At 39.6% G+C, this 16,352-nt stretch overlaps 1 protein-coding gene across 3 annotated transcripts in view; it reads left to right on the plus strand.

The window, feature by feature from the left end:
- The window catches only part of SLC44A3 (solute carrier family 44 member 3), a 38,143-nt gene extending 21,887 nt beyond the window's left edge, over positions 1–16,256 (plus strand). For 2 of the 3 annotated variants that reach the window (XM_052666450.1, XM_052666452.1), the window contains 6 exons: positions 822–978; positions 3,237–3,320; positions 12,674–12,811; positions 13,259–13,495; positions 15,040–15,132; positions 16,008–16,256. In XM_052666450.1, the coding sequence (XP_052522410.1) occupies positions 822–978; positions 3,237–3,320; positions 12,674–12,811; positions 13,259–13,495; positions 15,040–15,132; positions 16,008–16,013 (715 nt within the window). In that variant the 3' untranslated portion in view covers positions 16,014–16,256. Of the gene's footprint in view, positions 1–821; positions 979–3,236; positions 3,321–12,673; positions 12,812–13,258; positions 13,496–14,028; positions 14,164–15,039; positions 15,133–16,007 lie in introns of those variants that run through there. The other variant, XM_052666451.1, reaches the window with a different exon arrangement.
- The last annotated feature ends 96 nt before the right edge of the window (positions 16,257–16,352 follow it).

The raw sequence follows: 16,352 nt of genomic DNA on the forward strand, positions 1-16,352 counted from the left end.
TGATTGAAGAAAGCAGAAAAATAAAGCTTGTATTTGGGATTCATAAGCTAATTGCATGAGGTTATTATTTTGTCTTTCCATTTCAAATATGAGAGACACATCATTTCCCAAAAATGATAGAGGTGATAGAGGTTAGATTGCAGTGGAATTACAAGGTTTTACTGCCAAATCATAATTTTAAACATACAACGTGAAATTTCTTTTTTGCGTGTTCCAGTTTAAAACAAAGCCTGTTCAGTGGGGGGGGGGGGGGGGGGGGGAGGAGGAAAAAAAGCATTAGTTATCTGAACAAACTTTAAAACTGAATTTGGTCAAATTGCAGCAGTGGAAGTAAACAGCAGATCTCAGTTTTGCATGTGAGACTGTGTCATATTTATTTTTCTGCTTTCAATTTTACCACTAATGCAGAAATAGCAGATTCGTTCCTTCAGACTGAAATCTTGCAGAAACAAAAGTCTGACAGAAGACTTTGGAGGATAACAGAAGTAACAGAAACTGCAGAGAGGTGTTGGAGGACATGTTCTCAGATGTTCTCTCCTGATATTTTCCATAGTAGGTTTTTCTAGATATTTTTCCATTGCTGAGTATGTCAAGATATTAATTGCTGAACAGCAATCCAATAAAAGTTTTAAACTTGGCTGCTTTCCTTTGGACTAGGGTTAAAGTTCACATGAAGTCAGAAGGAAAACTGGAGTTGTTTTAAGCGTGAAAGGGTGTACCAGCTTAGGTCTTTACTTTTCCAAATACTGGAATGATACCATGCGTATCTTCTTAAATAACAGTTTCCAAAACAATTTTGAATTGTTTATTTTTCTTTCCAGAAACAAAAATAGCCCACCACGTCATCCAGTCCTCTCCTCCATTTCAGTTCTTCTTTGCTATCATCTAGGAACTGTTGTAAAAGGCTCGTTTTTAATCACCATACTGAGAATACCAAGGATTGTTCTCTTGTACCTTTATAATATCCTAAAGCCAAAGGTAAGTATATTTCTGTAACACATAGAAATAGTAGTTAAAAGGTGACGTGCAGGAAAAGAAATGTGAAGAATATACTTAGACCTTATATTTTACCCATTTCCTTCATGAAGAGAGCCTTTTTAAATGCTTCCTTTTTTCTTCTCTCAACTCAGATATTTTTAAGAGGAGAAAATACCCGGTTTAGTTTTTATATGTAGATGTTTTTATCACGGATAAGTGAAAAATCCAAATTTGATAGAATATTTAAAGTTTTTTGCATCATAATTTTTTTAAAAAGTAAAGGTAAGTAAGAATTGCACTGTTTAGTATAAAATACTTCTTATAGAAAAGATTTCATCTGCCTTGTGATGTATTTGTAGAAGAAAACACGTGAAGCAGGAACTATTCTGAGGATTTATATAGGTTCCAAATTGCATCTTTTACAGCATATAAAAATATATCTTGGTTGTTGTGATTGTTGCTTTAATTCCTGTCTTTCTTCCATCTCTGCATCTCTTACCTTCTGCTGAAAACACACCAGCACGGTTAGTTTTGGCACTCTGGCGAATAGAACAGGCTCTTAGGACTGCACAGCTCTGACATCAGAGGAAGATTTAGGCAAAGATTTTAAATGCAGGTGCTAGGATTCATTGTTTTCCTCTAGAATACATATATTGGCCCTGAAGTATATTATGTAGAACTTTGACAGGATATTTACATTGAATTTTGGGTATAGTTGGTAGGTGGGTTGAGTTGTGCTAGAAAGAAAACAGAATTGTTTACATCTAGAGGAGGCAGAAGAAGCAGACTTATTGGGTACGAGTTTTTATAATCTGAATATGTGTTGAAGAAATACTTTGCAAGGATTATTTTTATCAGTAGCTGTGTGCTCTAAGGTCCTTTAGACCAACTGCTGTGAATCCGGCTAGGATATGACATGACTGATAACTATTCCTGAAGAGGCCAGCTCACGTCCCTGTTCCACAGAGGAATCCACCACAAACTAACATTGCTCCTTCTTATGGCAGGAAGGATAGTCTGTGGCCACTTTCCTTAGCAGCTCTCTGTGCAGAGGATGGGAGAATTAGTAGTAAGGGGTGGAGAACAGATGCTGCGTTCTTCTAGAGTTCCAGACTTTGTCACCTTTGCAAAAAAAGCTCCTGTTTTCTGAGAAATCGGGTCTGCAAGGTCTGCAGGTAAATTTACTGGTGTTTCCTACACAGCAGTCTTCAAGCCAAATAGCAAAATAGTCCTCTGCTCTATTTCTAATAAACAGTATTTAGCAAGACAAATATAGCTGTAGTAAAATCATCTCCCTGGCAAAGCATAGCAAGATTAAAGTATGTGCAGTTTAAAGGAATTATCCTATGAATATTTTCAAGAGGTCTGTGGGGAAAAAGGTTGGGTGGTTTATGGTTTTATCACGGCAGCTGTGGGACATGAGGATTTCATACGGTAACTGGAAGATCTCTGCTTTCCAAAACAGAAGAACATTCTGGTCTCTGAAAAAATAAGGTTAAAAAGACTCAAATATCGCTGAACAGAATTTTCTTTTGGTGAGAAAAACAGCCATTTAAAACTGGAATGCTACCAGGGCTACCAAGATGTCTCTGTTGTCTCACTTCTGAGCTCTCAATGGAGATGTGGGAGGTAGAGCAGACACTGAGCTTTTCTCCTCTGCTCTTGGCATGATATTAATGTAGATCAATGGCCTGTTCTAGGAAATACAAGTCTTTTCCTCCTGTCCGGAATCATAATGCATGCTTAGTTCAACATACACACTAAAACCCTGCCTGTTTTTTTTACATTTGTCCATTAGCATGCCAGTCATTTCAGAACTGTGAAGGGTTTTTTTTTTGATAATTGGCAAAAAAAAGTTTGAAACAACCAAACAAAAGGAAAACAAACTGTCTCACTAATCACTGCCAAGTACTCTAAGGGTTACTGACTTGCCTGCCTGGTTTTTTTTTTTCTCTGTGCAGCTGTTAGCTCACCAAGCTGCTTACAGCACTTATTTTTTTTCCTGGAGAGGAATCTTCCATGCACAGGAAGGAAAAAAAAAAAAAAAAGCCCCCAAAAACCCCTAGACTCAGCTCATCAGTCATTAATAGTGTAGGGTCTGAATTAAAAACAATTCCAGTAATCCAAAAGGAAGTGTCTGCTGTGTAAGTGAATGCTCTGTTGGAAGTCAGTCACCTGCAGAGCACGCCTTTCTGAAATGGCAGTTTTATTTCAGTCTGATTCTGTGGCCAATAACCAGACGCTTCATTTTATTGCAGGAAAGTACATGTGCGAAGTGCCTGTTGAAGTGCTGTTTCTGCTGGTTGTGGTGCCAGGAAAGTTGCTTAAGATACGTTAATCAGGTACACTCTGTCATCCCTCTGTCACTCAGCCATCTGCACACCTGTTCTATGAACTGTGTGCTTGCTGGCTTCATTCAGCATGACGAAAGCAACATGTGGTGCCTTCAAGCCAAAACTACCTGCTGGCCACCTAAACAAACCAACAGAGTCCTCAAGTGTTGGTAAAGGTTGTTTGTCAGCTCTGTGATGCTTTATGGCATGCAATGTTGCTGAGCGTGGTGTTCGGAAAAGTTGTTAACACAGCTTGAGATGACCCCTCACAGGGCCACCTGCTATTCCTGAAGGTAAGAAGATTAATATCTTGTTGAGTTGTGCCAGGGAGACTATGTCCAGGTGGAAGGAAGCAGTGAAGTAAGAAACCCACCTGGAGATGTTCTAGTTTAAATGTCCTTAAACTAGACGCAGAATTTTTCACCTGAATGTCCCTATTGAAAAAAATTGAATTCTTGGCTGATTTGTTATTGAGATACCTGGGAATACAATCTAAGATGAAAAAAAAACCAGATTATATAATATTCTCTGTATTTGAAAGACGTCTTTGTTTTGTTAGCAGTTTGTTTCAGTAGGGTTTTTGTTGGAAATAGATGATTTCTGAAGTGCAGCAGTTTTTCAGACACTTGATTCCTACTCTGTCCTTCCTGATCCTTTTCTGCAAGTGTATATATACTTTTCCAATCTCTGTATACATCATTGTAAATAGCCAGTTTTTATCAGTCCCCTTTTGTTATCTCTGGTGGCTGTGGTATTATTAATGTGACAAGGAATCAGATGTTCATGCTGATTCCTAACTCCGTATCTGCTGCTTTCTTTGTTCTCATTGCTGAGAACAGTAGTGCAGTAAACAAGACGATGCCGATAAAGGGTCTGACTTCTCATTCTAAAGTAGGCGCATAAATAAAGCCTACTCTTGGACAACCATGAAAAGAACATTTTTCATTTAGTTCAACCTAGATTAAGTAAGCATTTGTGCAGTAAAATCTCTGCTTCCAGCTGATGAATTTTCCAGACTCACATTTTTTAGGTAGATCTTATGGTCACCGAGTTGGTGAGGAATCTCAGAGTTCGTTTTGACTCCAGGCTTTCCATTTATAGTCACCCTTTCCCCTTGGCTTCCTGCCTTCCAAAGAGATAGCCAGCATCATAGCATTTACTTTCTCCAGCTGTTGTACGCAGTGTGTTTGTTACAAGGAGAATTAATTACTGTAACGTACTTTCTTTTGTTTCGGAAAGCTGTATTGTAGCTCTTGTTCCCTTAAAAGATTTCCTGTTTCCTAATCTATTGTAGGCAAATTTCTGTTTTTGTACAGGTCATGATTTTTAGTGTAATAATCATAATACTGTGTTTGCTGTTAGATAACTGTTTCAACATCTTTTTGGCGAAGATGATCATGTGCTGTGTGCTGAAAATGGGTAATTTGAGAGACTAAAAATGAGAGCAATTTTTTTTTTAAGATTTTAAGAGAAATTATATCAGTATGGAAGAGTAATATTATTCTCATGTTATTGTGTTTCGTAGAGTAATTGGTGGTTTTGTTTTTTCTATAAAGAATTTATTCAAGCCTGTTTAAATATATATATGTCCTGACTAAGAGTGAAGGTTTTCGTTTCCAAAGGGGAAAAAACCCAACAACCATGGCTGTAAGAAGCTTAACATGCAGCGTGATTAACAGAAAGGGTGAACTTCAGAGCTCTCTCTGAGATCAGTGACAGCTTGAAGTTTCACATAGCTGTTGAACGGGGACTTAAGGGCAGGACTTTTAGGGCTTTTAAAAATTGCTTGTACACATTTCTAACATCTTGAACATACTTTTAAGTTTGGATTTTGATTTTGAGTTGAAATTCAGAAATTCAGAACAGCTGTTACAAAAGCTGGTCCAAAGCTCACTGTGTGTATTAGCATTCCTTACTGTGCTTTTGCCTTTTATCCTTTTATTCTCCATTGTAACAAGCATATTTGCTTGTTGCTTGAAAGGTTTTTGGTGGTGGTTTTTTTCATTGTTGTTGTTTTGTTTTAAGGAAAAGAGGAGCCTTCCTCTTCACTTCTGCAGTATTTTCTTCAACCTGTTGTTAGATTGCTTAGATGATTTAAATTCTTTCTGCTCTTTCATTCACCACTTTAATCAAGATTAAACAGAGCCCCTTGTTTCCCCTCTGGGAAACTTGCAGATGAGAAACAGGTGCTGGGGGAAGTAGCACTGGTGACTGTGTGTGAGCTTCTTTCTTCCCGTGTGGTATCAACCGAGTGCTGCATTATGGTGATGTCAGAGGGACAATGTGCCATTTTTCAGGTGAGATGTAACACAAACTTTAATTGCTGAGTCTGAGGCAACTCCTGTCCAGGCTCAGATAGGTTGTGTTCAGCTCGGTTGCAGTTTAACTTGAGCAGGGCTGAAGAGGTCCCTGTTGTGATCTTTGTGTTGTGACGTTCGTTGAGCTGGATGCTGACCGTTACCATGTTTCCAATGGCAGTGGTTGCAGGAAGGGTAATGTAAACCCAGCGTCCTATTCTGATTGCAGTGTGGGTAATTACATTCTGCCTTCCTAATTTTCTTTTGGATTTGCAACTGGATCCTGTGCTAAACTGTGGTGTCAGGTTGCTATGTGCTGTTAAACAGTTCACTCCTTAAGCTGTTCCATTTCAGTCATGGGCAAAGTGATTCATGTGTGTGTATAATCCATTAGTAACAATTGTAAAGCACTCTGGGTTCTATCTGGATGAAAAGTGCTTTGTGAATATAAAGTCATTATCCTTACTTGACAGTTCTGTTTGCCAACACTTGTCAGAATTACCACAGATTTTTCATCTTCTGGCTCTGATGGTTTCAGTATGTTCCAGATAAATATATCCAATCATCTCGAGTAAAATCTGGGAGACTGAAATTTCTCTTCCACAAAAAGAATATACTGTTTTCTTTATGTGGTTTGGGAGCTACAAGGTCTGTCTGTCTCCTGCTCCCTTAAATGGTGGCGAAGTCTTAACTTTCTATACATCAAAGTGGTCACTTTTTTTCTTTACAGCCTTGTTGCAATGAATATATATATATATGTATGTATAATTAACAATATATTTCAGGATAATTCTGCTCTTCTCTGTCTGCTTTGGGTCCATCTGCAGCCAGTTGGCAGGCAGCAGTTCCAAAGCACAGCACGTGGATTTCTGAAGGAGTTGCTGAGCTGTATGTGGTTTCTCTGTTTTCTTCAGTCCAGTTGCTTGCTCTGCAGCCTTCGGGCCCTGTGGTAACTGTTAGTGATGAACAGTAGTGACAGCCTGCATTTGCTGGAACTGGGACTTGTCACTGATACTGAAAGCCAGCAAAAGTCTAGTTTAAAAAAAAAAAAAAAAAAGCAACTCCAAAATAACAATCAGAAGTACATCTGTCTAATGGCCATGTAACTGTGGCAGCTAATTCTCTTAAACATTGGATGTAAGCCTATCAAGAGGTTGTGTTTAAGTGCCTTCTGGAGAAATGACCTAGATAAAACCAAAATTCAGCATGCTAATGTGAGTACAATTCTTCTGTGCACTGCCAAACACATTGTGCCTCTCCCCATCAAATACTTTTTTCCTCCCAAAAACAATACCTTATTTTAATATTACTGGCAAAATTTCTTGTAGATATTAAGCTAAATTTTCAGTCATCTTGAAAATATTGACTAAAATTGGCTAAAACATTCATCTTCATGAAATCTTGTTTTAAATTTGTCTGTTCTCCCACTAGAAACTTCATGTATGCGGTGACAGGAGATAAATACCGTAGGTCTTTACTTTCTCCGTAGAGTGGCCCATGTGGGGGAAGTAGCTGGATGAGAATTACCTGTTTTTGCTTTGATGTCTTGTGTTGAAGTGGAACCCAGGTGCAGCAGTGGGAACACCCTCCCAGGACAAAGTTGTGTTGGTTGTGCCCCCTGAAAGACAGCTATGGGGGAGTACATGACAGAGTAGAAAACAAAGAAAATTGAAAGGTGAGATGTTTTCCAGCAAATGTAACTGCAAATGTAACTTAGAATGTGAATAATGGAAAGCTGGGCTTTCTTGACTGTTGGGGGAAATCTGGGAGGCTACTGTGTGGTTTCTTATTGATGGTGATTAGCCTAAGAATCAGTAGTAAGCTTTTCTATGTTAGCTTCATATTAACTGGGGAAATGATGGAATAGAATATTCAGAGTGTGCTAGTCAAGTACAGGGCAACAGCCTTTAGTTAACGTGGCTGCAGAAGTGTTAGATTCAGTCCTAGGGAAGGTATGGGATTAAGTACTGGCACCAGAAAGAGGGATGAATGCCACTGTACAAGTTGCTGGTTATGTAGCCAGGCTCATCTCACAAGATGGGACTAGAATAATATATAAAGGGTAAGAGCAAGCACATTTGCTGTCTCTCATTGCATCAGGAAGAGAAACTGCAAGTTAGGATAAAAGCCAAGATGAGATTGGCAGAAGAATAAATAGTTGTAAACTGTTCATCAGTGAATATTGCCTGGAAATTGGAAGAAGGATCCAGAGGACTAGAGGGACAAAGGTCTGGAATAGCTCCGTATGTAAGGGCTGGAAGAGGGACCAGCCCTACATAGTTTAAAGAGGGAGTTTTCCACTTAATATAAGAAATCATGTAGCATAATTACCTGAAATAACCAGGGACTGGAGTGGCTGAATGCCTGCTACAGGTTTTCATGTCTTCATTCTTTCAGTGGGGTCTCACAGGCCCACATTGCTCTATCTTCCTTCCTCCATCTGAAAGCCATGATACAGCTGTCTCACCGGCTCACCAATGGCTTGTACAGCAGCCACAGAAATGTCATTGCCACTTGCTAGCAATAGATTTTGTTTTCTGAGGGGATTCCTATGGCAGCTGTGACATTTGCAGGCTAGGACACGTAAAAGCTCACCTTGAGCTGCATGGCATTGAACTGGCTGTAGGTAGCCAGGGCAGCCCCCAAGAGTTGGCAGCAACAAGAAGATTGGATCAGCCTGAAAATATCAGTAGAGCAGAAAAAGCTGAAATGGGATGTGAGACCAGCATGTCTCCTGCCTCTTTTTTAAGAGGATTCTGTTGCTATGGCAATCCTGTCTTTCCCCAAGCTCATTTTATTGAAGAAAGCCCTGGAATGGAAGACTGAATTCAGCTGTTTCACAAAGTAGCAATTATTTGGAACAATCAGGCAACTTAAGGCCTGTGTCTAAGCCACAGGGCCTTTCTCATGAAATTGGTGGGTCGGTTTTTCCAAGACCCTTGACATTCTGTGTTATGAAGCACAGAAGGATATATTCTTTAAATAGCTTTTTTTTTTTTACATGGTGTGGTATTTGGAAATATGTAAACATTCTCATTCCTTATTTATTCATCCCGACACTGAGAAAGCAGTGTCTAGTTCCCAGGCTGCAGGCCAGAAGGGGCTTCTGTTCTTCACAAAGTTGATGATACAGTACCAACTTCCTGGTGCAAGGATGAGGGCTATTATTAACCCATAGTCTCCCACGCTGTCAGTCCCATTACCACTTCCTTGTCTCTGCAGGAGAGGCTGCCACTGTGAAAAATCAGTCCATTAAGCAGGATTTAGATATGACAGTTGCATTGGGCCGCACTGAAGCTGTGCCTAGCTTGGTGTCCTGTCTCCAACAGCGAGTGGAGTGCAGAGATGAGAGTGTTGTTCCCAGTGCAGTTTCTGGATTTGTTTCTGGCCTAGAAACTTTCTGAGCTGAGTGTAGTTTCTCCTCTCGGAGATTCCTTTTCTCTGAACTTTCCACCTCTCCTTGAACTCATGGGAATTACTAGCAGTTAGAGCATCCTTTGGCCAGAAGCTCACATCTTACAGACTGCAGTGAGAAGAGCTATCATCTTTTTCCAGATTTGGTTCCTGCTGCTTTATATGCACTCTGCTTAGTCTGTATATTAGAAGAAACAATGAGCATCTAATCCCACCTACCCTCTCCATGTTTCTCATGCTTTTGTAGTCCTCTTACCACATCCTTCTTCAGTCATCTCTTTTCCAGACAACAGAGTCTGGTGTACTCAGTACTTCCCCAGACAGAAGACATTCCATACCTTTTGGATCATTCCTGCTGCCCTTCTCTCAAACATTTCCAATTCCATTAAAGCTCTTGTGCTTGGGGAAAGAGAATACAACAGCAGGGAAAAAAACAGCACATTTTAATGGTCTATTTCTAAATGATAGCAGACTCTTAGCTAATGGTGCTCTGCCACTTTAGCCTTTTCAGCTGTCGTATTTTTGCAAAGGAATGGGTTGCTGTGCACAGCCTACGATACAAAGGCTGCTCTGAAAGTAATGCCTGCTGTGTTGTTACATGGGCTTACAATGTCAGAGGCGAATATTGGTGGTATGGCAGTGTAGGCTGAACCTTCCCACCAATATTCCATTATATTTTGTTGCCATGTGATGAATGGGAGCGGAGGGGCAGTCTGGCAAAATGGGATCTGATACGGAAGTGGGTATGAAGCAAAGGTGTGTCATTGAATTCCTCCATGAGGAAAAAGTGGCACCCCTTGACATTCACTGACTCTTGCTGAACATTTATGGAGATCACACAGTGGGTGTGAGCACAGTGAGCAGTGGGTGGTGCGTTTCAGTTGTGGTGGCAGTGACAGTGGGTCACCTCCACCGGTGCAGATTGTTATGAGCGTGGCATGCAGGTTCTTGTTCATCAGTGGTGAAAATACCTAGCTAGTGGTGGTGACTATGTGGAAAAATAGTGTTTTGTAGCTGAGAATTTGCTCTGTCAGGTAGTGTTATTGTGTTCTATGTATCTATTGTAATTTTCTTGGAAATAAATATGATGCATTACTTTTGGAGCAGCCTACATTGAAAACAAATGGGGTATATAAAATTCTTAGTCCAAAGTCCGAAATGATTTGCAAATACTGGGACTAGCTTATGCATGTTAGTTATTTCTTGGTGGGTTATGATGAGAAATCATTTCTGCTGCTTGCTGTGCAACTTTGAGTTTGTAATGGAATTTTTCCCTTAAAGGCAGAGGTCGCTTGACTGAATCTTCAGCTTTTACTGGTAACATTCTTATTTCACCCATGCCAGTGTCTAGTTTTGCAGCCTTCAGGTACTTCCTTCATTTCTGTGTATCTTCTGTAATGCAGGCTTACTACCTGCTCGGATGTTAGGAGTGAATGAGACGCGTATGATTTGTTGAGGTGGTAATTGTCTTAAATGCCATTTCTTGTTGCCTGGTTTGTAAATCACAAATGCCAATGCAGGCAGTATTTGCTCTCCAGAATTGTTTTCCAGTTTTTCCAAGATAACCGTTCTAGTTAATAAATATCAGAAATTCTTTTCGCTGCACATTCCTCAGATGCCGAAGTGGCTAATTCCAGAATGAAAACAAGCAGTTATTTATTTAAAGCTTGGAAGCAGTGTTTGCACAAGTGCACATGCATTTTTAGCATACTTTTTTAATTTTTTAAACATAATTTATTTAATTTATAATGAATACAGAATCTCTGATTAATTAATTAGCAAAATGCACACTGAACTCACTGGATCAGGATCTGCTTTGTGAATTCAGCTCTTATGGGACAGAAACAAACCTACAAACCCATTTTTCCACTTTGTGTCTTGATTTCCTGTCTGCTAATGGAGGTGCTGCAAGAGACTTAATTCACAAGGTGTTACAGGTCTGACCATACTTGAAAGATGCAGGGACAGCTGCAGACAGACAGTGGAGGGCAGCAGCATCAGTGTTAGATGTTGGTGTAGAAAGCAGTTTTTTGTGTTTAGGAAAGAAGTGAACTTGCTTGTTTAAACAGATTTTTATGCAAATATTTGTTTCTGTAGAGCTCAGAGGAATCTTTGTGTCTCTTTTTTTATTTTTATTTTTATTTTTTCTAGGAGTAGATAAAAAATCTATGGTTCTTATTTACACTGTTTCCATCTATTGGGGCACTAACTGCCATCCCAGTACAATGTTTACAGAATATCCCTGCTTAACATACTCTTTGTTTGGCTTACTAATCAGAAGGAAAAATCCTTTGTTAAGTATAAAATAAATAATGTTCAAAATGAAGATACTAAAGTATAGTATAGTATAGTATACAAAGCATCTTTGTGTTTAATTTCTTTGTTTCTCTGTAATATTTTAAGGTACAGTAATGTTAGTATAGCTTTGCTGCATTACAGAGTATTACAGAAACTGGGTAAAAGTGGACCCTGCAGAATTAATTTTCTCTTCCTTGAAATATCTGAAGGTATTTTATATTTTATATTTATATTTATAAGTAAGAAGAAAGATTTATATATTTTTTTTTTTAACAGAAAGAGTTTTATAGTAGGCCAATGCTCTTTCATCAAACCTTTTTTTTTTCCACTGCCATTTGAAGCAAAAAATAATCTTAAGACTTCAGTACGTGTCAGGGTATATAAATTCCTTCAGAACCATAATCCCATGCACACTGCAGTTCTTAATGACTGTACACTGTGGTTCTTACTGACTGTAAGAGTCATAATCCACCTCCTAATACTTAGAGAAAAGGACAACTATTCCTAAAACATGCTGGCAAAGCCCAGCTAACCTTTCTTGTGTCTCAAGTGCTGTTTTTCCTAGCTTGTGTTTTGGATGCTATTTCAGGACCTCATTGAGGAGTTCTGTAGATGGAACAGACACGTCCCGTTATACAGAGCAGTTGCTAAAATAATCCAAGATGGTCACCCCTCATCTTGGCAGTTTTCCTTACAAAATTGCCCATACTAAAAAACCATGAGGGCTCCCCAGTCTGCTGTGTTTGTTATTTTTTGTGATGTAAGACTCGCCCAGCTTGTCCAGAGTCCTTTAACTGCTCTTCTACAGTCATTGCCACAGTTCTTGTTGTTCATGGAATTACTGTATTTTATGGCTGTGGCCATAAGCCTGAATTTCAGTAGCGTGTGGATAGTCTAAAAGGGTCGTGGCTTTAATCAACTTTTAAATGTCTCAGTAACTACTTAGCTAGACTGTTCCACTTACATAGGCTGCCAGCAGTCTTGGGAATAGATTCACAGAGAAGAAGTTGAGATAGCATCACTTCTGAGAAGTGTTTTGTAACTGTCATTTTTATTAACAAAAGTTAGGGTAGAGAACTTGGGTGTTTAAAAATAAATTGGTTAAAGGTAGGTTTAGAAACCAATCATGTTCTAGCATTTGCTAACAGTGGAAATGATGTAGAAAAAAAGTTTAAAGTTAGAACTTAATTACTGTACTTACTTGAAATAAAATGGTCATATTATTCAAAATAACTCTTTGTATTCATAAAGAAAGTATTTCCAAATCATGTTTCAGACTTTCAATGGTGTTGAAGTAAAGCCTAGATTAAAAGAATCTTTCCTCTCTCATTGTGTTATCTTCTCTCACTTTAGCATGTGTACACAACTACCGCCATTAATGGGACAAATTTCTGTACTTCAGCAAAGGATGCTGTCTTCATTCTGGCAAAGAGTTCTGCTGAACTTGCATCCGTTAGCTGTTTTGGAGGTTTTATCATATTTCTAGGAAAGGTAAGTGTAAAAGAAGTAAAAGAGTAAAGAAAGTGCTCTTCTGTAAGAATGAAGTGAAAAATCAGGGTCTCGTTCCATTTTTGTATATCGGAAGTAAATGTTTGTTTTCGTTGAACTCACTGTTAATGCTCAAAGCTGAGTTTGGGAGAGAAAGCAATGTTTGAGGAACTTAATCCTTTTTATAGCCCTTACTGCTATTTGTGTGTGCTGTAGTAGTGTCCTTGGCACCACTCTTGTAGTTTCTATTGCAGAGAGCCTTTGGTAAACGTACAGTAAAAAGTTGCCTCTGCCCTACAAAATAGACACACTGAATTGAACACAAAGTGTGATAACTACATGATGCCAGAAGCTGCGTAGCCATCTCTCAGATGGGATGTACTGTTAAAATATCAGCTGTAATGACTATGTGATTAGCAAGGCTGAATTTCTTTCTCGATGCCCTTACAGGTTTTTGTTGTATGTTTTACTGTTTTTGGAGGATTGATGGCATTTAACTACCACCGGGAGCTGCAAGCTTGGGTAGTTCCTCTGTTGCTGGTTGGGTTTTTTGCCTACTTGATGTCCCACAGCTTTCTGTCTGTGTTTGAAGTGACTCTGGATACCATGTTCCTCTGCTTTGCTATTGATATGGAAACAAATGATGGATCTGCGGAGAAGCCGTACTTTGTGGACCAGGAACTGCTGGTAAACTTGAGTGATCACAGCAAAGATACTTGCTTCAAAGCTTTTGGGGAGTTTGTCTTTCCATGGCACCAAGTAATCTGACCCTCATCCCATACTATTTCCTTTCCAACACCTTAGATCAGGGTGGACTCAAGGATGCAAATTATGTATGAATGTATAAACATAAGTAAACGAACTCCCAGTGGTCCCTCCGTGCTATGGTCTGCTGCCTTCTGATGGATCCTGTAGTTTTGAACAAACTTAATTCAAATTTGAGTTGCTCTGCTTCATCCATGCACAGATTCTTATGCCAAATACCATACTGGGTCTCTTGATTACATCCTTCTGTTGCAGCCTGGTTGTTCCGCCTCTTACTGCGATAATTACTGTGTTGTATTAAAAGCTTTCCACAGAGAATTATTACGTAGCTCATAGTGATGAAGAGCTTTAGTTAACAACTGTATCTGAAGCATTTGAATATACAAATGCCATTATTTTCATATGATGAAAATATTAGAAGAGACAGAAGTTTTTTTTTCATACTGTTTTGGCAGTTGTCTTTTTCTTCATGAGCCATGTGACAAAATCTTGGTGATTCATGATAAATTCCGCAGCCAGAACAGCTCATATGATGTGAATCTTCTGGATGGATTTCTACAGAAAAGCATTAAAAGAACCGGGTGCTTTTTGTTGTTGTTGTTTGTTTTTGTTTTTAATGCTGCTCTTAGATTCCCGTAACGTTCCTAGATTTTCATGTAAAAACAAACAAAAAGGAACCAAAAGGCAGCCTCAAGATAGGCTTAACCCTTTTTACAGAGAAAAGCAGATAGATCTTTGGCCTTGATTCAGAACAGTACTTAAGCAAATGTTCTGAATAGGAATATCTTACCTAATGGAAAACTGAAGGCTTGACCTTTGTTTTTCTTCCCTTTCTTTTGCCAAATGCTAGAATTCTTCTTAAGCCAGTTCTACATGAAACAAACAGAGGCTTTCCTTTCTCCAGTTTTAGACTTTTTGGTAGCTTTTCTTTAACCCTGGTCTTAATTCCCTATAGTTAGCCGTGCCCTGGAGCCTGGGGTGAGGAGAAGACTTCCCGCAGGGGTGAGCAGCCTTCCCAGCTTTGTATGGAAAAACTGGGGGCAGCATGTCCAAACTCCTCCTCATTGCATAATTAAGAGCACATTGTTCACACAGCCCAGGACTTGGAGTTTCCCAACACATGAAGGCACTGACATGTGACATCTGCGTTTCAGTTGGGTGATAAACATCTGGGGGTGGAAGGGAGGCTCTGGTGGTGGGCGGAGAGCTGGGAGTGATTCAGATGGACAAGGAGTCCCCGTTGCTGCAGCAGTAGTAGTGGGGATTCTTGATTCATTCTCCTCAGCTGCTTTTGCCACCCTTGCTGCCCCTGCTGTCCCTCCCAGTATTACTGTGTCATGCAGCTAGTTGCGTAGTCCCAGGTTAATTATCTTCCTTTACAAGGTGATTGTTTTTTCTTAAGTAATTATTATTTTTTAAATAATGATTGAATTCCCAAATGATCTCACCCTGCTTTCTCTCTGTAGATGTTTGTGAATCAAAATAACAAGTTAACGGACAGGCAAAAACACAGAAGCATGAGACGGAACAGTGAAGATGGGACAGAGCTCCAACCCATGGTGAGGCAGGAGTGCAGGCTGGGAACTTGCCTGCCAGCTGATGTGCTTGTCTTTGTGTCCTGAGAACAGATGTAGACCGTTACACATGTTTTCTGATGCCTCACAGCAGCCATCGTGCTGCATCCCTTTCCCACTTTTTCCTTCTATTGCTTTCCCCCCTCAGGAAACCCTCTGCTGGTACATGATGGATTGGATCAAATGTTTGTACTCATCTGTCTTCCATTCCCACTCAGTGTGCCCAGCAAAGGATGAGAAAAATGAGACAACAGCAAGGGGGTGGGAGAGTAATGCTGTGTGGGTAGTCCTTCATGTGTCTGCTGTAACACAAGCCAATACAGCAGCAGGCCACTTGATAGAAATGTTAAAGTTCTAGAACTCTAATATTAGATCTTAAATGGCTTTCTTCTCCAGGACAAGACATGCCACTCCACCCCCCACCGCCTTCTTTTTCTAGTAGTGCCTATATTTGTTTCTTCTCTTTTATGCTGGGGTAAAAATAACAAGATGCTAGAAGGGAGCACTGCCCTTCCCCCAGGCTTGGGAAGGTGCTGGGAGTAAAGTTCACTGACATCTGAGATGCTGCAAATTGCCTAAGCTGAGGAACTGCCCCAACTAGTTCAGAATTTGGGGTGACTTCAGCCTCTCATTGTTATAGAAAGGGATGGCTGTACTTGTTTTTTCATTGTTGGGGTCTGTTTTTGCGTTCTTCAGTAATGCTTTGCCAAGCACAGAAACTGGGGGGCTTCTGATCCCTAAGAGACGACTGAAGATGTCAGACACAAAAGAGCCATAATTATTTTCCCAGTTTACTTTTACAGACATATAAATGCAGTTACAGGACTACACATTACTTGCCTACTTTTTTCTCTTTGTAGACTTGAATGGGAAATGCATTGGGAAGTACTAAAGCAGATCAGCAAGAGCAGAAACAGTTGCAGAAAAAAAGTAAAGGTTACCAACAACCCAGGACAAAGTAACAGTTCTGTAAATCTCTGCTGTACCCTCTGCACTGCTAAAATAATCTGTTTGCATGAATAATTTGTTTTGTGTCAGCACACCTGATTTTTATTAATAGTGTTGTTACAACGGTGTATCAAAGTTGTTAATAAACAAATTTCTTGTAAGTTTCTATGTCATCTAACTTAAATACAGAATTGACAGGTCTCAAGCTGCCCTTTTTATCCTCGTGGTGTGTCATTTAACGTGGATTTGTTTTTGAA

Source organism: Tympanuchus pallidicinctus, unplaced genomic scaffold (assembly GCF_026119805.1).
Source record: "Tympanuchus pallidicinctus isolate F22 unplaced genomic scaffold, pur_lepc_1.0 scaffold7, whole genome shotgun sequence".
NCBI classification, from domain to species: Eukaryota; Metazoa; Chordata; class Aves; order Galliformes; family Phasianidae; genus Tympanuchus; species Tympanuchus pallidicinctus.